Consider the following 24242-nt stretch of genomic DNA (forward strand, 5'->3'; position numbering starts at 1 on the left):
AAGCTTCTTAAAATCCTTTTAAACGTAACTCAAAAGCAGTTTCCATTCATCAAAACATTCCAGAAGCCTTTTCAATCTCATACCAACGGATTGCAATTGCGTGACGTCATCGTTCATACATCAATATAAAAGAAGTTAACCAACAAATCTCACAGTATTTAATTTAAACAATGAAACGATTTCAACAATAGCTCTGGTTCAATGCAAAAGTTTAATACATCATTTGTGACGTCAGCTGGTAAATGAATGAACGAATGAAGATCTGAATGGATTGATGGACGAATGAACAGAACTATTTGCAGTAGGATCTGCATAAGACCTTTCAATGGTTCTAAAATTCTGATCCATTGTGACGTAATGTCTTTGTAATGTGGGTTTAAAGTATGGAATGAACTGCTGTTGCTTCTTTTGTACGATCATTGTTGATGTTCGCTATCATATTGTGAATGACGAATGTTTTCTTTATTTTCAGAGTTTATTTTATTTGATCTATTTTTGAAGTGGAACTTCTTTATCGGGGTTGGAATAAATTTAGTGTAACATTTTTCCGTTACGCGTGACATTTTTCCGTTACGCGCCATCTTTTTCTTATCCCTACCACGCGTGATTCGACGTATTTCTGTAAAGTTGCACATAGTAAATTATTAAAAAAAAATAAGGCCATAAAGAAGTTTCACTTCTTACGTGTGTACACTAGTACACGCACAATTTTTTTATAATCTGTTGTGTTACTTATTGTTATAGTATATATTCATTCTTTATGTCTCATATAATTTGCCCTAAATTGGTATGCGTAAGTAAGCTCAAGGTAGTCGTGTAAAAGCTATGAAACAATGTTTTGCTTGGTTTACAGCCTCAATAATTATAGTCAGTTAAGTGTGCAAGTTATATTTAGATGAGTTAATATAATTTGGTTTCATGTTTATAGTATTAAAATAAAAAAAATAAATTATTAGTACAAAATTCACGATTTCAAATACATGGTTCTATTTTTCAACTAACATAATGGAGTACCTACCGTAAAAGCTAGTTTATTATATTTTTCGGGTAAGTTGCAATAAAAAGCCATTACCGATTTAAGGCAGGTGTTCCACTGCACTCGATTAGCGTAAAGCGAGCCACGTGCTGGAAGCAAGCGATAAATGACGAGCGGTTAGTCTTAGTGTGTATTGTAGCTTGGTCAGATTACAGTTTATCTCAATTTGAGATAAACTCCTTATTTGGTCGTAGTCCGTACGTAGGTAGGTACCAATGATTGCACATGACATCGACCGTTCAACATAAAATTTAATACACAATGCCTTCATCATGCTATCAATGATAATTAATATGAGGACAGGAAAACTGCATTCACGCAATTACTCAACATCAGAATATATCAATCCATATTACCTATATTTTAATCTCACGTCAGATGCTGGACTACCTATAATATCTTGAATAAAATGCGTATAAATAAAAAAAGAGCGTGTGAGCACACGTGTCAGAGGTGAAACTTCTTTGGCAAGATTCAAAGATACCAGAATCGTGATGATGACGTGATGGTATTGCCATGACTCGACTTGAAATTTTATTCACAACGCACCTAAAGAACTGCACTTCAAAACATCTCTTATTTGTGACATTTTTTCGAAAAAACGCTTTTGGGCGGAATATACGCTATTCTCAGCCTAGGTCAAACATACCTGGCCATAACTTATTTCAAATCGTATCCACATAACGGCCCAGTCACACAGGCTGCCAATAAAATACAGCACAACAAACGTCCAGGTGCCGCAATAACTGTAAATCAGTATAAAAATACCGCTCCATTTGATCTTTATGTTTTGTTTTAAGGTATTAAAGTTGTGTTAGGTATTAGAAGCCATCTTATGGAGCTTATTTACAAGAGGAAGAGAAATCCCTAACTAGTGTAATCGAATTAATGGTGGTTAATCCCCAAACTTTGTATTACCACTTTTAACTCTTTTTTTTCTTTTTTTTTAAGTGGGGAAATCTTGCATAGATACCCACGGCTTCCGGGGAAAGGGCCGTGGGTTATGTCGGATTCCTACCGACCAAAACCCCACTGTATTCCGTCAAGCCGCATCAACGACGGGGCCACGGGTATAATTACCACTTTTACCTGATATTGAGTAGGTAGTTGTCTACTCATCATGGTGAAAACAACTGGCTTCTATTCAATATATATTTATATAATAGAATAGATATTTTTAATAAATAAATAAATCAGTCTAAAAATACCGCTCCGTTTGATCTTTATATTTTGTAGTTTGAAGGTATTAAAGTGTTATTAGCGGAAATCAATCTTATTTGGCTCATTTACACATGGAAGTAAAGGACCAAGGATCTTATTTAGGTTACAATGCATGCAAATGAACTCGAAGAGTCTATCGATTAAATTACGATTATAATTTGTATTACATAATATTGAGTAGGTTAAAACAACAGAACAGCCCCTAGGCTAGCCCCTAATATATTTGTAGATAAATGACAATATAATGTGGAAAAGAGAATTTCACAATTCAGCAATGCAGTTGCTACAACAGGTGATAATATTATGACCTGTTTAGAAGACGGTAACATATCCAATACATTATAGTAGACGTGTGTGTAGATCAGTCTTCTTTACTCAGTTAGACATCGTAGAATCTTTATCAATCTTCACCGTGTGCCGAACCCAATACCTCGCGGTTGTAACAAGCAACCACAGAACACCATATTGACCTTTTTTGGAAAGAGTAGGCAAATATACAATATGAAACAAAATAAGAATAAAAGTATCACACGTCACGTCTTTTCTTAAAGTTACCCAACCGTTATAAGGTAAATTACAATATGAATTTTTAAGATATCAAAAGTATACCTTTAACAGAGTTATTGTTAAAGATAAATAATAACGTTTGTTTCAGTAAAGGTCTTGTCAGCCTAAGGGTAGGTCTGAAGATAGAATATTAAGCCCCTTTTTAATATTTTTGAATACAGATGAAGGCTTAGGTCGATTCCAAAGTTATAATAGCTTTGTGAAATAGCTAAATTGTTGAGTAAAATTAATAAGCTTTATTCTTTTAACAGTCTGCTACAAACCTTTTTCGTGTAATTCAAATTCAGGTTTTTGGAATCTAAATACTCGCCCAGGCTTTGTAATGATTGAAATCGAAACAAATCTTTAGCTCGGATCGGTGGTAATTGTTAAAAAAATGTAATGACGGTTCGAAAGTTCTTCTAAAAGAAGTCGAATTGAATAAATAAATACATACATATTTGAGTATAGAATACATACAATTATATAAAAAAAAGACGTGTGGCACTCGGGGACTGCCGCGGTAAAGCTATTGCATGTATTGCATGCTGCCTTCAAGCCACACCTCCGTGCCCGTCGGAGTGGGGAGCATGAGGTTTTTTCGTTACGAATTTCTGGGTTCGGTCCCCGCGCTCAAGGCCCGCGATAGAAGATATTCAATAGCTTAAAAATATTCAAATTAAGTAGGAGATTTAAGAAAATTAATCTTTCAAAGCCGCTCTCTCACACCAACATAACTATAACGAACTATAACATAACTATAACGCAACTAGTTTTACAACAAAATCATTTGTCCTATTTCAAATCAATTTGAAACACGGAGGGCGTCACGCATGGAGAAGCCATCGTGTCACGTCACTCTGTGTCCATTTGTCACGCGCGGGATAAAAAGTTTTTGGTCTGCTTACACCGTTACATTGTTTTTTATGTTTATTTGTATTACGTTGTATGTGTACGTACGTTACGTTACGTTGTCTGTAGTTATCTCTATTATAGAGCAGGGTTAAATTTCATGAAAATCGGTCGAGCTATTTCCTGGGAGTTTTGTAACAATGTGACACAATAATTTTGAAGAGTTTGAGAAGAGATTATACAATTAAACGAACTTACATGGAGTGAAGTTCTATTATGATTAAATACAACTGACTTTGTCCGAGATATTCTTTACTATTTATTTTTATTTTACTATTTATATTAATTATTATACGACTATAGTATCACATCCGATAGCGGATAGAGTATAAATGGCTTTGACTCTTGGCTTTTTGGTAGCTAATTACGTTACCACGGTAATAGGTACGTTACCACGTGATAATATGTGTTCATACAAATATTTAGCTATTTCACTGATTCAGATAATCAGATTTTGCTTTTGCGTTAAAAGATAAAGCTCTTTACTTCTTAACGATATGAATATTGAATGAAAGCCACTGTCAATTATGTACCGTAAAATAGTCTTTTGTTTTTCCCATAACTTGTCATTATTAGAACATTTTTACAAAAAACAAAAGCACAATTATTTACTCAAGTACGTTATCTTTCGAGTGCCACATCCATTCGAATAATGGACAATGTTATTAATGAGTTCATGTGAATATTTTATAAACACCTTGAACCTATCGACCGACAATAGATTCAAGATAATTAACGAAATGCTATGGATTTGTATTTTTTGTCAGCAAATAAATATTTTATGAGCAAGGTCAGCGTGACATGTCATTAAGCAATGGAATTATTGTTGTGAGATGGTATCTAAAAATAAGGTAATTTTATGTATGGACGTTGGTAAATGTGAACACAAGAATTGCTGAACGGTAGTGGATGAAATTTTGATTGCTGAAAATTGTTCTGCATTTTTTTATGATACTTTTTATCCATGTGTCACTTGATGATTTGGGTTCAAAGACTTGTAAATAGAAATTGGAATAAACTTTACTTATGAAGAAATTCCTCAAAACAAGTCTGTAGTACCTACGTAAGTTTGTTCAAGGACAACCTCCAACGCTATTAATTTTGCCGAAGCTCGAAGTTAGTATTTGAATAAAATTTAAAGATATACATTATACAATTTCGGAAACCAGTTATTAATATAAAAGGAAAAGGAACTATCACTATTACTATCTATCTATATAAGAACAAATGCGATCCTATCTAAACATATAAAATATATAATATCTTAAGTCCTGTATTTCATACTAGCGGTCCGCCCCGGCCTCACCCGTGGTACATATTTCGCAATAAAAGGTAGCCTATGTTCTTTCTCAGAGCCTAAAGATTGTCTGTGCCAAATTTCATGAAAATCGTTCCAGTAGTTTATGCGTGAAAACCATGCATACATACATACATACAAACCTTTCCTCTTTATAATATTGGTATAGAAAAAACAATTTTCTTTAACCGCCAAGTGCCACAGCGTATTTATGCATGTAAAATAAACATAAGTTTGTATTTAGTCTGCATTTAACGGAAAATATGAGCACTTAATAATACAAAAGGAAATTGAAATAATTGCCTCGTACAGTCTTAGCGAACCATTCATTCTTATAATAGCTTTCTAATAATGAAAAATAGATAATAACGGTGTAGCTGCACTCAATGCTTCAATGTTGAAAGGTTTCAACTATTTTCTATTGTAGATATGTTTAGATTCTATTTTAAAGTTTCGTTTTGGTATAATTTACTATCGTGCCTTAGTTCAGACTAAAGGTGTTATTGCAATTAAAATGTTCTAAATTTTAAATCTATACTAATATTATGAAGCTGAAGAGTTTGTTTGTTTGTTTGAACGCGCTCATTTCAGGAACTACTGGATCGGAAAAATTATTTCGTTGTTAGATAGCCTATTTATCGAGGAAGGCTATAGGCTATATATTATCATCACGCTAAGACCAACGGGAGCGGAGCAATGCGGGTGAAATCGCGCGGCACAGCTAGTATTAAAATAGTTATTAAAGAGTATCACTCCGGTATAAACAAAATCGATCAGTGACACTTTATTCTATTTAAATATAGCTGTTTACCATTTCCGATATCGAACCCAGAACATTTCAATTCTTGAAACAATGCATTTTGGACCACCTCCTTGGTACAGTGGTTACGAGCCTAACAAAAAATGTCTGTCTGTTAGGTCACAGAAGGGTGATCTTATTGTACCTGAAAGTATAGAAAATCGATCAGAGAATCATGTATGCAGCTACAGCACCCATAATATAATACTTGAAATAACTTTTTACGTATAGGCGCTTATGAATGCTTAAATATTTCTGTATTGTGTGAATAAAGCTCTATTTTGAGGTAAAATAATAAAATTTTATTTCTAAATAATATTTCAAAACTAGTTTGCAAATAGAGAACAATATCAAATTCTAGCAATAATAATTATAGTAAATACTATTTTAAAATAAATCAGTGCTAGACAAGCTATTTTTGAATATTGCTTCATGAATTATTTATTTCAGTGTTAGGGCTTTTTGGATACAAATAGATCGGGTAAAGTTTTATACATTATTTAGATTAAATGTTATAAATAGTAATAGCAGCTATTAATATGAGATACCCTATTTTATTACAAAAATATTCAATCTAATTTATGGATGTAAAATGTGTTTAAAATAACATTTATTCACGTATTTTTCATTAGATTTTGTATTTCTAGTTTGTTACAAAACTTAAACTCAAACTCAAATATTTATTTATTCAATTAAAAAATTTCTTCTTATAGCACTTTTGAATCGTCATAACATATTTTTAATATTTACCACCGATTCGGAAAGAAAAGTAAAATATAATTTTATAACTTGTCTATTAATATCTACCTATCTACAACAGCACTTTAAAAAAAAGTTAAACAGTACTCCACGGAACCCAAACAAATACAATTTTTTCTCATTAACCATACTACAAGTTCTATACAAGCCCAATACATCATTAGCAATTATCCGTTAATTAACAACACAATTGATACCGGAACAATGCAAACTAACGAGAAATAGATAATGACACTTCGTAATGAATGAACGAACGAACAAGAGTGTCATCGTGTTGGAGAGATCCATTTTTCAAACGTCATTCCATCGGTCTCACTCCTAGAGCATATTTCAGGACCAGCTGAATGCCTGTAAATAGTGACGTCATTGTTCCAACGAAAAATGCATTGTATTTTTTTGTAATTAAATATTGTACAATGGCAAATGAAGTTTTGTAGAATGAGTTGATGAAAATAATATAATATAGGTACATGCTTGCTACAGTTTCGCCCGTTAGTTGAAAATTTTAATTTTCGTATGAGTTCTTTCGAGGACTACTGTCTCTTACTTAAGTTAGAAACTTTACCTGTAATATTAGTATGTATGATAAATTTATTGACAACGATATAACCATGTCGTTGTATTTATCTTGATAACTTAATGTTAATATTATGTTTGCTTTTAAATAGATTTATAGCTAGACTAGATTTCCGCCCGCGGCTTTGCCCGCGTTTGCAAAGGAAAACCCGCATAGTTCCCGTTCCCGTGGGATTTCCGGGATAAAAACTATCCTATGTGTTAATCCAAGTTACCCTCTATATGTGTGCTAAATTTCATTGTAATCGGTTCAGTAGTTTTTACGTGAAAGAGTAACAAACATCCATACATCCATACATCCTTACAAACTTTCGCCTTTATTATAGATTTATAGCTAGATTTATAATTTATGCTACTATTCAACTAATCAATGAGTCTGGAATGAGTTTTTTCACATTTTCAGTTAAAAAAGTGAAGACCCGTGTCCCCTAGTGGGGTAAGGGGCAGATGCATTATTCATACATCTGTTTCACTGATCGATTTTCTTTAGGGACAAGTAGGTGATCACTGATCAGCCTTCTGTGTCCTGCCAGACCGAGACATTTATTTTTCTTCGTCTCCACCGGGAATCGAACCCAGGACCTCTCAGTTCTACGCTCACGTGTCAACCACTGTACCAAGGAGGCGGTCATCATTTTCAGTTAAGTGCTTATAATATTAGGTGTTACAGCCACTTCTAAAAAGGAACGTCGTGTTTGTCTATCTGTAACTTTATCACTTTTAAATCGTTCAACAGATATTTGCACATAATACAGATGGGATAGGACAAAAATGGATTCTCAAATTATTAACACCATGAATTGCAAATAGCCCTTGTTATTTTTTATAATAAATCAACTAAAACATCCCGCCTTGTGAATTTTTTTTTCTATTATTTAAAACTTTAATCTTAAATACCTAATTTAACCATATATTTTGGATATTCCTTCACACGAGAAAAACTTAAAAATTTTATCTTAACTATATATTTTGAATATTCCTTCATGCTGAGAAAATCTTCACTATTTTTCTTATAACCTCAAATACGGGTGACGCTGCATACCCCGTGTTCACGAACAAGTTAGGATAGACAGTATTACCAGCTATTCAAAGCTTGTGAACTCGAACATTGTTTCAAGACTACGGAACCGCGTTTACGAACTTAAATTATATACCTCAGGCATTTCACCTTCATGTTAAGTTTTAAATTGGTTTCGTCGACCGCTGTCTTCGCTAATGAAACCGCGCTAGCGTGTTATATTTTGTGGATATGAATTTGTAATTTTATTGGTAGTTTAAATTTTTGACGTGACAACGTCTTAAATTGACATGACTCATGCGGCGTTACCTCGCTCAGAGGCGTTCCATGTAAAGCTTGAAGTGCAAGCGAGAGCGCGTAACGAGCGACAAAGAAGCACAATCGGACGTTGTCACGTTCAACTATCGTCAGTAAACCGACTTTACAGACAACCAATTTTTTTAATTATTGGTGGGAATAAATAGCAGTTGGACTGGATTTGTAAAATTTAATGATACCTTTCGTCGTCTTGATTAATTGCATATATTTTTCATATATCGAATTTAATTTGCTTTTGCATATTCGATTGAAGCGTTACATTTAGCTAAGCTTTACAGAAAAGCTACATGAAATATCGATTAGTGAATAAACGTAAAATAAATTCAGTGTAACTTTGAGTTCTGTTCACAGTTCTGTTCATATAATTATTAGAAATAAGTATAATAGTGTGTTGCCGCAACAAAATCGAGTGGAACGGAACGTTAGTACTGCGTCATCGCGGCATCACGTCACCGCACCGTACGATTGGCCGCGTACCCTGTAATTTTGAGTATTAAATTTTATACGCGCAAATTTACTTCGTCTTCTTTCGCCACCCAAAATCCAACGACCAGTATGCTACATAGTGAAAAAAGTATGTTTAAATGCAGGATCTACATTACTTTTTTTATTATTTCCCAGATTAACATTTACATAATATAAAAACACGTATACTACGTGATGTCCACACCGCATACTATTGTAACAGGAATATAATATTCATGCTCAAAATAAGCTGTCGTTCATTGAATTCCGGTGAAACAAATATTTGATTTGCATTTTAGTTATTATAATTCTATTATTTTCGGTTCGTGCAAACGAATTTAATTATGCACTCAGTCAAATCAATCGGAAAATGTAAATTCTAAATTAAATTTCACACGTAATTTTGTTTTAATGTGAATACTTATATCACATTCATCATTAGGTATTTTTTGTAATACTTTTTCGTATGATCGATTTTAATTTCACCTGCATTCCACTGCATTTGTCGCGATAAAACAAATATAAAAAACTATATGAGTTGCAAAAAAAATACACGTTCATGAAAACGACGCACAGCACACAGAAAATAATATAATTTCATAAATAAATAATTTTCATGTAAGTAGAGTAGATAGAGATATATTACAAATTTATATGTAGAGTGCATAAATGTTTCGCCTTACAATTTTAAATGCATATTATTTGACTCAGTTGTAGAAAACACGTAGGTACTAATAAAATTGATTCCCCCCGTATCACCTGATGTCTCTAGACTGATATGAAGAAAATATAATCAATACTCATAAAATATGTAAGCGACAAAACTTTTAACAGACATAATAACATTACATCGAAGTATGACGTCATTGGACAGTGTAATTAACCTTAAAATGCTTTCATGATAGTAATAAACACAGTTAGGTATAAAATGTATCCTTCTAGTTAACTTTGCCATGGACGAATCTCATCACGGTACACTCTATAATACTAAACTCTATACTATAAAGTACCTATAAAAACTGGGGTCACAGGTGGCAGAGCGGTCAGACGTCACCCTGAGAAGGCGAAAGACGCGGGTTCGAATCCCGCCTCGTATTGCGCCTGGCCTGGAGATGGGCTGCCGCCGAGGGGGTCGCGGAAGAATTCTAACAAATACCCGCGGCCCCATCATTAAAGCGGCTCGACGGAACACAGTGGGGTTTTAGTCGGTAAGAATCCGACATAGCCCACGGCTCCTTCCCCGGGGGCCGTGGGTATCTTTGGAAGATTTCCCCACGATAAAAAAAAAGAAGGTATCAATGCAAGCCAATAGAAAATAACATGGAATTAACAATACAGACTAAGTATTTATTTTTTTATATCAAATAGTAACTATAGATTAATCCCAATGTATCCAAAATACCTTTAAAATAATGTTTAGTTACATTTAAAACTATCGATGCATGCTACATTTTTTTACGTATATTCTTCTTCTTTTTTTTCGATTGAGTGACGTCATTGCCTTAAACCATTTTTCACCATGTTATCATCATAAATATCATAATATTATTGATTGATATTAACATCAATAAGTTAATTTAGACCACGAATATTCTACAAAGTATACCATCTAAACCCACCTAACCATAGACAAATCTAATACTTATACCTAACACATAATGTATAACCTAACCACAGACACATCTAATACCTAACACGTATAAATATAATCAATGACCGGCTGAAGTTTCATCGAGGACAGTGGACACCGCTGGCTGATTGCTTTTTAATAGCTTCGTGCCAGATATCGTTGAACACCAATCAGCGCTCTTTTATCTTTTCTCACACTTTGATGACTTGTCTGGCTTGTGTTGATTTTATTAGTGTATCGTGTGAGTTTGTCATGATATTTGTAAACTGTTTGTATCTTTTTACTGTGGTTATGTTTAGGACTAATTAATCGCGGTCTTTGGGCGGAGAAGTTGGGCATTCAATGCAATACAGTATTAATATAACAATGGCAAATTCATAAACATATAAGATGAAGCCGATGTAGAGATGTATGGGCTCATCATTACGACATATCACACGAATACAATTTTTCAGCTTCTTCTCTTTATAATTAAATACGTGAATAGTTAATTTGGGTTTAACGTCGTTATAACTTAAAATATTTTGCAATATTGAATGACGTATGATTTGCATATAACTACGATAATACTATTCCGAAAACAGAAGCGATTTCCCACAAAATAATGATCCAATTTAATATTTCCGCGGAAGTCGCGTGATCCTCGTTCCTAAGCTGTCAGTATTGCTATTAATATTGTAAAAAAATAACGTGTCGCTGTCGTGTCGTGCCGTCTGCGCTTAGTTGCATGTCGGATTGTCGTGCGGTATAAATAATACATGGTATTCGAATGACATGTGCCAATCATGTTATCTTTACACGTATTTGCTTTTAATCGTTTGTTCCAATTGCCTTTTCGTGTTTGTTAATAGATTTGAATAAAAAATTCGGGTTTTTTATTGCTGTTTAGAATATTGGAATAAATATTTTTATTTTAATAGGGCAATTTGAGGGGCAGATACAACCCATTTTAGTTTTACAAATCGATTTAATGTAATTTAAATAAAAATAAAAGCGTGTAAAATGAGATTTTTTATTTTAACTAATGTTATCAAAATTAATTAAAGCAGATTTTTTTGTAGATAAATATTTATTTCAGCAATCTATTGCTGAAAAGTTTCAGCCTTAGTTTTATAAAAATATACCCTTTATATATAATACTGGACTACATTTGTTTGATGCCTGATTGCGTGATGGTTTTATAATGCTCATACAAATTTCCATTAATACAAACACCAACTTATATCCTATATAATTGTATTTACATTTCAAATATTTAAACCACTTTTATACTAAGTTTCAAGTAAAACATATAAAGCATGAAACGCCTTACCACCTTACACGTACGAGCTGGTAAAAAGTACACTTCAAGGAAGGCAAAATGAAACGCGTTCACGGAGTTTTATAAAGAATTTTTCACGCACGGCGCGGTAAATTGCCGGGAAAAAGGTCTTAGTATGTAGTTTACTTACCCAGAATAACGTTAGAAATCTACGTAGGTAGGGTGCGCGTTCATTTAGCATGTTTGAACGCTAGTGTTTTATGTGTGAGTTAGCTTGAATTAATATAACATTAAAAGATGTTCAGTTATAATTTTCGCATAAAATATAATGTAGACCATTAATCTATTTAAGATTAATAAGATTATTTTCTTCCTCTATTTAAATAAGCAATTTGACATAGGTAGTGAAGCTTAAAAAGAATGTATAATCCCCTATCTCTAATTTCGTGGTGACGATTTCACCTGCAAAAATAAATACGTTTTTTCTTGTTACAGATTAAACTACGCACTCGCAGGCCTCCGGCCGTGGTGGTGGCACACATGCAACGTCGTTCTACACGCGGCGTGTTGCGCGCTCGTCGCCCGCGCGTGCGTCACCATCGCCCGGTTGCAACGCCCGTTTGCGGCGCTCGCTGCTCTGCTATTTGCTGTCCATCCTGTACATACTGAAGCGGTAATTATATAAATATCTGGAAGTGATTGTGATACACATGTAAGGTCTTTCTACACGCGGCGTGTTGCGAGCTCGTCGCCCGGGCGTGCGTCACGATCGCGCGGTTGCGACGCCCGTTTACGGTGCTCGCTGCTCTGCTATTTGCTGTCCATCCTGTACATACTGAACAGGTAGTTAAAAAATAATATCTAATTATTATTAAATGGATTTATATAGGGCTAAGAAATTATCTTAAAATTTGCGCAACAATTTTTTTTTATAGAGACAACATGCCATGTCCATTAAAAGGTCGTCCTTATATTTTAATGCTTCATTGCATTCATTGTATAACTTTAAAAATATTAAGTCCTACACAGTTTCGACTGTAATCGAATTTCTCACATAAATTTATTTTCAGGTCCCGTTATATTATTATAAGTTAGGAATTTTATAATAAATTTTCATGTCAGTACAAAATATATTGTCTGTGGCAGCTGTCATGCGAATGTTTATTTTTTTTAAATAACCGCGCAAAAAATATTATAACGTTCGCCTTGGCGGCAAATTATAATTTATTTTATTTTTCGTTACTCTTTTATTAAAATCTAAACATTTTCTCTCCTTAATAATATTGTTTTTATTTACAGCAGATTTTAATATTAATTCACTATTATTGTGTAATTTAGAGCGATGATTTATTACCTTATTAACTTTTTATAGAATGTTTTAGGTATCTAATTTTAAAGTATTTTTTTTGTTTTGTTTTTCTTGTTCTGAAGTTTATTGGTTTTTTTCTACAGGTAGCAGGAGTAGTGGGGCGAGCAGATGTGCTGGCGTGTATATTTTTTCTATCCTCATTATTGGTGTATCATAGGTAAGTTTATACATATAACTTTTTAGTTAGCAATAATTGATTGATGTAATTGAATCGTACTTTTATTACTTATATTATATAAAAAGAGCTCTTTAATTCCTTTAAAGCTATTCTTCAACTTAATTCGTAATGTTACGTTTTACGCGAGCATTATAATATACGAATTTTAAGTCCAGTCTGCTCCGTGACCAAGCTTACTATAACACTGCACTTTTTCGAAAGCTCTTGTTAAGAATATCGCGCGTTTAAAATACGTTTAAAAGTCCTTTAGGTACTTAATTACTCAATATTTTATTAATTGTAAATTATTTTACGAAACAATGTAACCATGTATCATTTTCAACGGAACTATGAAAGCGTTTTTCAATTAATATTTAATGCCCTGATCGGACTTTTAGCTCCACTTTCCGATAATAACCATAAATGGTAGCCTGAACTCCATTTACAATTTGCCTATATTCCAACGTGATTGAATGAAATAATGGCGGTCTAATTTTAAAATCGTAGGGAAAAATAATGGGTCCGAATTGTTCGAATGCGGAAAAATTGTAAGGAGGCGTTTTATTTATATTTTTGTAGATTTTTTGTGATTTTTAATGTATGGTAAATTGTTTTATGATTCATTGCATTACTTTAATACGGATTTAGGAATTTTCCTATTATATTAGGGATATTTATCAACAGAATAAACACTACAAAAAAAGACCAAAACAATTTGTTGGTAAAAAAAAGAAGTGTTCACCGAAATATATCCACCAAGCAGTTAATTTGCACAATATTAATCAGTTGGCACGTTTAATAGAGCAAACCAATAATAAATTAATGAATATTAAAATTTACATTAAAATCGTAATACTTACCCCATTAGTAGGTATTCGCATGCATTAAAACTTGGTGACATTTTTTAAATATTTTGATCTTAATAAATTATTTATTTATATTCACTAAGGTCTTAAAGTTAAATATTTTTAGTAGAGAGTGACTTTTAAAACAATAGACAATACAATAGGTATAGTAGACCTACTGCAGTATTTTTAATGTTCAAACTCAATCTCAAATTCAAAGCCATTAATCATGTCCATTTCTTCTAGACCTACAAGTAATAAGAAGAGTGTATGGCTGAGTGTAATTCTCGGAGGTCTTAGTATGCTGGCCAAGGAGACTGGCATTACTATCCTCGTACTGAACCTAGCTATTGACTTCTACCGGTGTTGGCCGTTTGTTAAAAGGTAAGTAACTTATTGTTTTATTCGTTTCATATTTTATGTAAGTACACTTTTACTAGAGGTCAGGATGTTTCACGCGTTGAAATAAGTTGGTTAACTTATATTATACATAATCACAACACGAATATTTTTTAGAAACAGAATAACATTGCCATATTTGAATTATCTTAGATTGAATTAAAAATGTATCAATGGTATTTTTTTATAAATATATAACAACTGTAAGTTCTAATAAACGCGTCGTTACGCCTTTACAGACAATTATACAAACAATTATATATACCTATGTAGATCAAGAAAAACCTGGGGCCATATAGCTACTACCCTGAGGCACCCTACAAGATAATTACCCCCGAATATATTTAAAGAAAGTCTTAACATGCTTAAGGTAGAGCTGTGTGATGAAAGGAAACCTATTTTAATATTTTAATGTTATATTATATAAATTACCTACACTCGTCGTTTCAAGAAAATTGACATTTCACATGAAAGGCTTGCTTATTAATTATTTAATAGAAATTTCGCCGCCTTTTGCTCCATTCCTTTAAGTTAATAAGATACAAGACGCTTCCCATGTCATGTTATAATTATTGATATTTTATTAAGAAATAATTACTTCGTTACAATATTGTATTCACTGAAAAGTGTTTCATATTGGTTGAGATGATTGTGTGTCCCTTAGACACATAAAAAACTGAAAGAATAGAATACATTCGATTGCTCTGGCGGGTCACGAGTGGCTGAATTGGTCAGGCATCCGCCCCGGAATGGCGCTAAAGGATGCGGGTTCGAGTCCCGCCTCGTGATCGATTTTTTTTCTATTCGTTACAAATTTATATTATTAATTACTTCTTTGAAGCTATTCATTAATTAGATTTTCGCAGAGATTTATTCTAGTACAAATCTGTTCCATGAAACTTACACATAAAACATGATTTTGATGTCTTATTGATATTACAAAAAGAAGGATTCGCAGAATTTCCCGCGAAAACTGAGTAATGTTTATTCTAACGTTAAAAAAATAAAAGCGAGTAAATTTATTTGCCTGCTGGAAAAACATGTATGAATTCTACTGTAAATGATTATTGAGATATTAATTTATTCAAATTCCATTAGACATTACAAATTAAAACTATTACTAAATGCTTGTTCTTTAAAATTTTAGATTTTATTATAATAAAAATATTGTTTCGCTGGCGATATCATAAACTATTGTTGTATCAAAGTTATTCGAGCTTTTCTAAAACTGTTAAAACAATTTGGTTACGACTTTAAACAATCGATATTATACTTTAGCACGTATACAGGGTGTCCCACTGTAGTATACTAAGCTCAAAGGAGACATTTTTGACGTAATTTTGTTGTTTAAGTATTTTTACGTGATCAGTGTATGCAAAACTACTACCCTTCGCGCTTAGTATACCAATAGTGGGACACCCTGTATACATATTATACTAACCACTGTGACATTATCACCAAAGATACAATTAGTCACTTAGTTATAATTAAACTTAAAAAAATCCAACAATTATATTAACAAGTATGTATATTGTAATTAACATAGCAATAAATACCAGTGTTTTTACACCTCACAATATAAATTAAACTCATACGATTCGGCACCTAATTATTTATCGAGTTCTGGTGATTTACAGTTTTATCATTTATATTGTGTATTTTGTGCGTAAATTTTGTACTGAAATAAAGCTCATTATTGGCTGTTATGTACTATGAGTCCATATTATGTGTGAAAGTTAATATTAACTAGCTGACGCCCGCGACGTTATCCGCGTTTATTTCTTTGGCTATTTCTTACATAAAACTAGACATGTATTTTGTCATTCACACGGCTGTCTGACTAGATAGAGAGGCATAAATTATTATTTTTTACCATTTGGAATATTTAAATGTGAGAAGATCCGGCGGTTAAGGTATTGCAGTTGCAGGTTCAAATCCTGCCTCACAATAAAAGGTTTAACATTCTTATTTTTTTTTCATAATTATGTCTATATCTCCTTGTGTTTTGCGTATTTATTTATGCAAAAAATATAATGCTGTTTAAAATAGCAAGTTTATTATTTTCTCATCTAGATTGTACTTTATTCTTAGTGTTTTGCTCCTGGAATTGAAATAATAAATATCTCAAGTTGCCTATGAAGGACACCATCGTTGTTAGAAAATGCATTAAAAGTTCTTATATTTTATTATTATACAATAAAAATAACGTGCATCAAAGAAATAATATGAGGGTCATTTATTTTAATTTATGATCATGACCTTTCTTATTTTTGAAGTGAAACTTCTTTAGGCGCGTTGAGAGTAAAATTTCAAGGTTGCGTCATGTGAATTCCATCACGTCATGGAGTAAGACGACGATTTTGGTATCTTTGAATCTCGCCAAAGAAGTTTCGCTTCTGACGCGTGTGCTCGGCACACACGCTCTTTTTTATGTTTGCACAAAATAAAATTACATGTAATACTAATATCTTTACACAGGTCCATATGTACATTGAAGATCGAGAAGAAATGTGCAGGGCTGTCAATCAGGACAATTAAGATAGTGGTGTCTCTAGCCCTATTGATAAGCGTTAGGTTGGCTCTTTTGCAAGGGACCTGGCCGGTTTTTTCACCACAGGACAACCCTGCTGCGTTCCATCCAAGCTTTTTTGTGAGGTAAGATTGTTGTATTCTATTTGGCACTTAATATTTTAATTGATAAGTCGTATCCGTTTACGTCGTTGCCTATCAATAAATATTAGTGAGAATTAGTTTTAGAAATGTTTCCGGAAATGATCAATTAGAATCAATCAAATATATAGCATTGCTTTTCATTCAAAAAAAATAAGTAGCATTTGCAGGAAATAGTAACATGATTCTTCTCAAACTTTCGTTCCGTACTAGTAAAGATTATTAAACTGGCAGTTCTTAATTGAATTTTAAACTAAAACTCCCAAAAACAAATGAATAAATGATTTTGATAATCTCCCTTATATGTTCAATGTGAAGTTTATACCCTTCCGTCACAGTAAAAATCACAATTACATCCCTTAATGACTAAATAATACATTTTCCATTGAAAACTTGCTTTACTTGGCACTAATTTAACCCCCATTGTATCGTTGCCAACTCCTAACTCGGTCCAAATTTGTTTTCTATTGTAAGATCCTGGATAAAGTTTGCGTTACCGTCAATGAGTTTGAATGAAATTTCAAATTTATTTGAGCGATTCTATTATTTTGGGAAATACGTCTTTAATCCAATACAATTTGGAAGTTGTGGGATAGCATGGAAGTCGCGGCACATTGACTTCCATGGAAATACTAATTTATTTTCCCTTGATTAGAAATTGAATACTTTTTAATAATTTTAATATTATAATTATCGTAATTATCTATGTGTGCATAGTAAATAATTGATTCTTAAAATAACTAACCCCACTTATAACCTTACGGTTGTTCCGTGCCTACTATCTGGACTTTTAAATAAAAATAATTTATAAATTTATAAATATATCCTTTCACGCTAATCCAATAAAAATAATTTAATTTATACCAGTTTCTGAACATCCTCGTCAGGTATGGTTGGATGATAGCATGATTTTAATGAAAGATTCTTAATATCTAGTGAATCAAATGCTTCTCTAAAATTCTCAAATGCAGTTCCATCAAGAGGCAACAAAACATAGTATTACTTACGTCATATTCTATATAGAGGTTATTAAGTTCAAAGGCTTGCCCTCAGGTGCTTTTAGCATTGTAACTTTAGTATGCATTTCGACTAATATGAACGTTACACTATATTATACACTATTATTTTATTATCATGTTACCTTTAATTGAAAATGCTACTGCTTTAGTTTTAAGGTATTTTAACTAAATTAACAATAAAATAATCACTTATAACAGAAGACAATTAATTATTATAATACTAAAATATTTATTTTTACTTACTACAGTCTGGATCACAGTCCTTGTCCTGTATATTATTATTATTTCAAGTGTTAACGTTATAGTATTGTAAATCAGTGCATTTTTTTATCAATGTATAAAATTAATGAAGAAATGAATGTGCGGTTATATACAAACATTTATTCATTCATTCATTTTCAACTCGAAATGTTTTATTGCCTCTCATTTATGTGTGGTTTCTCGTGTCATTCAAATGACAGTCATTTTTTTCCTTCTTTTATAAATGTAACATTCTTACCACACTCTAAAAATAGTTATCTCATTACCTAGAGCCTAAAAGTGCTTTTCCACCAATAATGTGTGAGGATGTGTAGCGAGCAATGTGTTTGTAAGTTGTAACCAATCATATCGCTCTATTTAGTTTGAAGTTTAGCGCTTGTAGCAATCATCATCATCATCATCATCATCAGCCCATATATGTTCCCACTGCTGGGACACGGGCCTCCTATGAGGGTACAGGCCATAATCCACCACGCTGGCCAAGTGCGGGTTGGCGGATGACACATATCGTCGAACTTTTTGATTCTTCGACATGTCGGTTTCCTCACAATGTTTTCCTTCACCGTTCGAGCAGTGGTGATGTTACAACATGCGCAGATAAATTGAAAAATCAATTTATTTCCTGCGCGCTCGCCCGGTCTCGAACCCCGGACTTATCGATTCGAAGTCCGAGGTCTCACCACTGAGCCACCACTGCTCTCTATTGGTTATTTACAAACATTCCTCGCACATTATTGTGTGGAAATACACCCTAATAAGACACATTTCCAGACTCATGACGTTCTGCTACCTGGCTGCTTTCAACTGGTGGCTGCTCCTCTGCCCCTGGACGCTCAGCCACGACTGGCAGATGGGATCCGTGCCGCTCATCACGAGTGGCTGGGATCCGAGGAACATTCTCACGTGTGCGGCGTTTGGGATCCTGCTGTTACTGGGATATAGGTGCTTGACGGATTTGGAGGTACGTATTTCGTTTTAGATGCAGTGATTTTTTTATGGGGATGAAAATTTTTAAAAGTTTATGTACATCTGACAAACTAAACGAATTCTTAATAACAAACATCAGAATCTGAGTAAAAAATAATTTAGAAACTTGACAATATCGTAAATTTGGAACTATGTAGGTATATGAATTATTAAGAATCTTAACATTAGATTATTGTGTAATAACTGTTATAATATAATTAAATATACGACCATTGTTAACATATTTTTTGTTCTTTTCTCAGCGACATTAAACGTAACATAATATCTAAAGAAAAAATTGCTTTTTAATACAAATTGAATAGTTCTTAGCTATCTAATTTGTCCGGCTTACGCTTTAGAATTTTTTTTTCCTTCTCTATTAGATAAAAACTTTTTTACTGCCATTTAATTTCTTATGTTTCATAATATAAATATATATACTAATATTATAAAGTTGAAGATTCTGTTTGTTTGCTTGAACACGCTAATCTCAGCAACAACTGGTCAGATTTGAAAAATTATTTTAGTGTTAGATAGCCCATTTATTGAGGATGGCTATAGGCTACCATATCATCACGCTGAGTTCGTCTCAGCGTGATGATAATATATAGCATAGAAATGCGGGTAAAACCGCGTGGCACAGATAGGATAGCAATAAATTTAAATAGCATATGAAGGAATTTATATGAAACACAAATATTTATTTGGCCAAAAGTAATTGCCTGAATACGACCTCTGAAAGGGTACCCTTCATATTTGCTCGAATTAATAATGTTGATTGATGTTTAATCTTTTTTACGAGTATTCGGGGTTTTTATTTTAAGTCTTATGTGTATGACAACTCATTTATAACGCTAATGAGTTTTATTTTTAGGCTACGCTCATTCAAACCTCATAATGTCCATTTACTTTGATATTTTTTATGTGTCTATGTGTTACATTTATAATTGTTTCATATCCTTATATTTTCTAAATAAGTGATAAATTCATTGCAGTTATTATAAAAGTATATGACTCACAGATATGACTTATCATTTATCAAGCTTATGGTACTATTTATCGTAAGTCCAAATGTATTGATTCAATAATATATATATAAAATAATAATAATAATTTAATAAAATAATTGTGACACGAGAATTTTATATAAATATATATAAAATTCTCGTGTCACAATGTTAGTCTAAATACGGTTGTTTGTAGGTTTATGTATGTATGTGTCTATGATTCTCTGAAAGGAAAAATCAATTTTAGTCCTGGAAATAGTCTTTAGCAATTATTAGTGGAAACAGAATATATTGAGACGACATCCCCGTAATTATTATTATAGAAAATGTGCTATATTTTTTGTATATGTTAAATTCTTAGTTAAATTTAAATAAACATTCGAATGCCTATGAATATCAATACGAAATATAACCAATATTCTTGGCCCCAGGTACAAAGGCACACACCAGCCGTGGTGGGTCTTCTGTTGCTGGTCATACCGTTCGTACCAGCTAGCAACTTACTGGTCACAGTTGGTTTTGTGATCGCTGAACGAGTGCTCTACATTCCCAGGTAAAGTTAATCAACTAATATTCATATATTTTCAAAATTAGTTATGAGAGTAAGTACATACTAAATTGTCGAATAGATTTTGAGTTACGGTGCTTTTCACTGGTGGAAATGGATTCAGCCAATATACGTGTTTTTTATTTGGAAGAATGCGTGTCATGGGTGCGCACGCACGCATATGTGCAGAACGGAGTCTACTTACTTACATCATAGATTTTCGCAGCAGAGCTACTTATCACATCTTTGGAGGAAAAGCATACTTGTAGAGGTGTCAAAAGGGACTCGAAATAGTTCGTGTAAATATACGGCGCTGAGTCGTCTCGATTTTATCTATACTAATATTATAAAGCTGAATAGTTTGTTTGTTTTAAACGCGCTAATCTCGGGAACTAAGACCAACACGAGTGAAGCATTGCGGGTAAAACCGCGGAACACACAGCTAGTTTCTGATATAATATTTAATAACACGCAAAAACTATTGAAAGAAAGAAAACGTTTATTTAATGGCACATAGCAGTCACAAGTACATAATGAATTTATACAATACTTATATGCTACAATACTACTACAATACTTAAAAATACACAATAAGACTATATTTACTCATAAGAAAGTTTGCCTACAGCGTGGGTAGCGTAATAATAACGGCGTACGGCGTCCAACTGATGTGGACGAAGGCGGGCTGGCGCGCGCTGCTCGTGGTGGGGCTGGCGGCGCTGGCGGCCGGCGGGGCCGCGCGCACGCTGCGCCGCAACGCGGACTGGCGCGACCGCCACACTCTGCTGCGGTAACACATTTACAATCGTGTACAATACATACTTCACGAAATCTTCTAGAACTTGTTCTTACTTTCCTGTAACACTTCTAGTGTTACAAGTGTTTATGGGCGGTGGTGACCACTTAATATCAGTTGGCCCATCTGCTCCTTTGCTTGCTCTGACATAAAAAATAAATTGGTTGTCTGTAAAGTCGGTTTACTGACGATAGCTGAACGTGACAACGTCCGATTGTGTTTTTTGTCGCTCGTTCCGCGCTCTCGCTTCCACTTCAAGCCTTACATGGAACGCCTCAGAGCGAGGTAACGCCGCATGAGTCATGTTTTTTCGTGCGTGCAACCAGCTCTAACGAATTATAAGACGTTGTCACGTCAAGAAGACTAAACACGTTATAATGTGTCAAGTAGAATATAGTTCAAATCATTCGAATGATTAACTACTTGAACTATATAATCAAACACAAAAAAGACTAATAAACACGTTATAATGTGTCATGTAGAATATAGTCCACCGCCAGCGGGAGTTTAATCCGCACTCCGAATACCGCTCAAATCATTGCATAGCGTAAGTAAGTGCTCAAATAAAGCAGATGGCAGTGCAACTTAGTATGCGACCCGTACCGCTATAATGCAAATTTATGTACCATATTGTTTATTTCCTGTTATACCTCTTTATGATAAACAATGAACATAACACCAAAGAACCTTTTGTAAAATGAAAAAAGTAGTAAAATCTAACTAAAAGAGCGTGCAAAATTACCACCTGATCATAATAACAGATCATCGAATTGTCATGTTATATTTTTAACTGTAAGAACACATAAATCTTAAAATGTAAATTTTTTAAAACTCAGTAGTGAACTCGTCACGAGAAGAAATTCGAACTCAACAAATGATAAATGGGACATAATTTAAATACTATTTACCTTTGGATATTTACATTTAGATTTCAGAAAAGTAAGTTTCGAGAATGCTTCACTGTTTTAACTATAAAATTTAAATTGACGAATTTTTAACACTTAGAACACTTGACAAAATATGTGTCGTCCAAATTTAAATGATAAAACTTTTATTCCAGGTACATAGGTATGCACTCTGCCAGATAATGCAAAGCAAATTCAAACAGTTTAACACACAATACCCATCAAATTAACATTACAACCTTTAATATTAAATTTAATATATAATTCACTAGGCGCAATCTACGTAGACTTGGCATTTTTTCATTGCCACAAGGCGTTGTAAGCGTTTTCACTAACACGAATTTCGTCTCGTAGCTCTTTTACTGTGGCTACAATTATTACACGTGTAAGCTAGTTTTTTCGTCGAATTATAAATTCGACGTAATGGATTTTATTCCGATTACTCCGTTAAATAGACACACACAATGTTTTATATTAACAAGATATTTAAACATATAAATGTCTCATCATTTAAAATTTCGACCAAAAATGATCCCGCATCCACGTCACCCACACTTCACGAAATCTTCTAGAACTTTCCAGAACTATCGTGTGACGAGATTTGGCCGCTTCGAATGATAAATGCGACGTAATGCATTTTGTTGCAGCGCGGATTTAGCCAGCTTGCCGCAAAACGCCAAACTACACTACAACTTGGGCAACTTTCTTCGTGAAACCGAACAACAAGAGTCCGCCATCAAACATTATAAAGAAGCTTTGAGGTCTGTAATTAGATATTTTAATGGGACCTGAGATACTTTGATAAGCTTTTGTGTGCTTGCTGTTTCCTTTATGTTATAGGTATTTGCATTCTAGTTTTTCTGCTTCTTCCTCGTTAAAGGTCTCGGGAGTTGTTTTTATTGTTTTCGTGATTTTCCTTGTTAATGTAAACGATAAATCTATACTAATATTATAAAGCTGAAGAGTTTGTTTGTTTGAACGCGCTAATCTCGGGAACTACTGGTCCGATTTGAAAAATTCTTTCGGTGTTTGATAGCCCATTTATCGAGGAAAGCTATAGGCTATATATCATCATGCTAAGACCAACAAGAGCGGAGCAATGCGGGTGAAACCGCGGGGAACAGCTAGTTATAATTTCTATATTAATGTTATAATAGCTTTGATATTACTACGCATAATTGTGTTATAATTGCTTAGTGATTGATATTATGTACAATCATAATAATAGGCTTGATTCAATACTTACATCAATGAGAACGAATCGGTATTGTTCGAATACGCATGGATTCCCTTACAAATTGGTCGCCTAATTGTAGCATACATTTTGTGTTATAAGTTTCCATATTAGTGATGTAGATTGTTGATATTGTATTTAACTATACATCAGTTGTCTTTTATTTATTTATTTATAAATTCTTTATTGCACTTAAAGAGAATAAAAAAGAAATACAGACACTTAAATA

The 24242-nt window shown here is 33.3% G+C and overlaps 1 protein-coding gene across 1 annotated transcript in view; it reads left to right on the forward strand.

Moving 5' to 3' along the window:
- LOC149902582 (protein O-mannosyl-transferase TMTC1-like) overlaps nucleotides 1–24242 on the forward strand; it is a 72439-nt gene that overhangs the window by 38693 nt on the left and 9504 nt on the right. Inside the window, exons 2-9 of the mRNA XM_090110311.1 lie at nucleotides 12334–12511; nucleotides 13291–13364; nucleotides 14456–14593; nucleotides 17087–17263; nucleotides 19330–19519; nucleotides 20963–21084; nucleotides 21707–21868; nucleotides 23427–23540. Of these exons, the coding sequence (XP_089966437.1) occupies nucleotides 12334–12511; nucleotides 13291–13364; nucleotides 14456–14593; nucleotides 17087–17263; nucleotides 19330–19519; nucleotides 20963–21084; nucleotides 21707–21868; nucleotides 23427–23540 (1155 nt within the window). The remainder of the gene's footprint in view (nucleotides 1–12333; nucleotides 12512–13290; nucleotides 13365–14455; nucleotides 14594–17086; nucleotides 17264–19329; nucleotides 19520–20962; nucleotides 21085–21706; nucleotides 21869–23426; nucleotides 23541–24242) is intronic.

The sequence above is a fragment of the Colias eurytheme genome, chromosome 15, assembly GCF_061535395.1.
Source record: "Colias eurytheme isolate Ceu_HAF_F1 chromosome 15, ilColEury1 Martin Lab GWU primary, whole genome shotgun sequence".
NCBI classification, from domain to species: domain Eukaryota; kingdom Metazoa; phylum Arthropoda; class Insecta; order Lepidoptera; family Pieridae; genus Colias; species Colias eurytheme.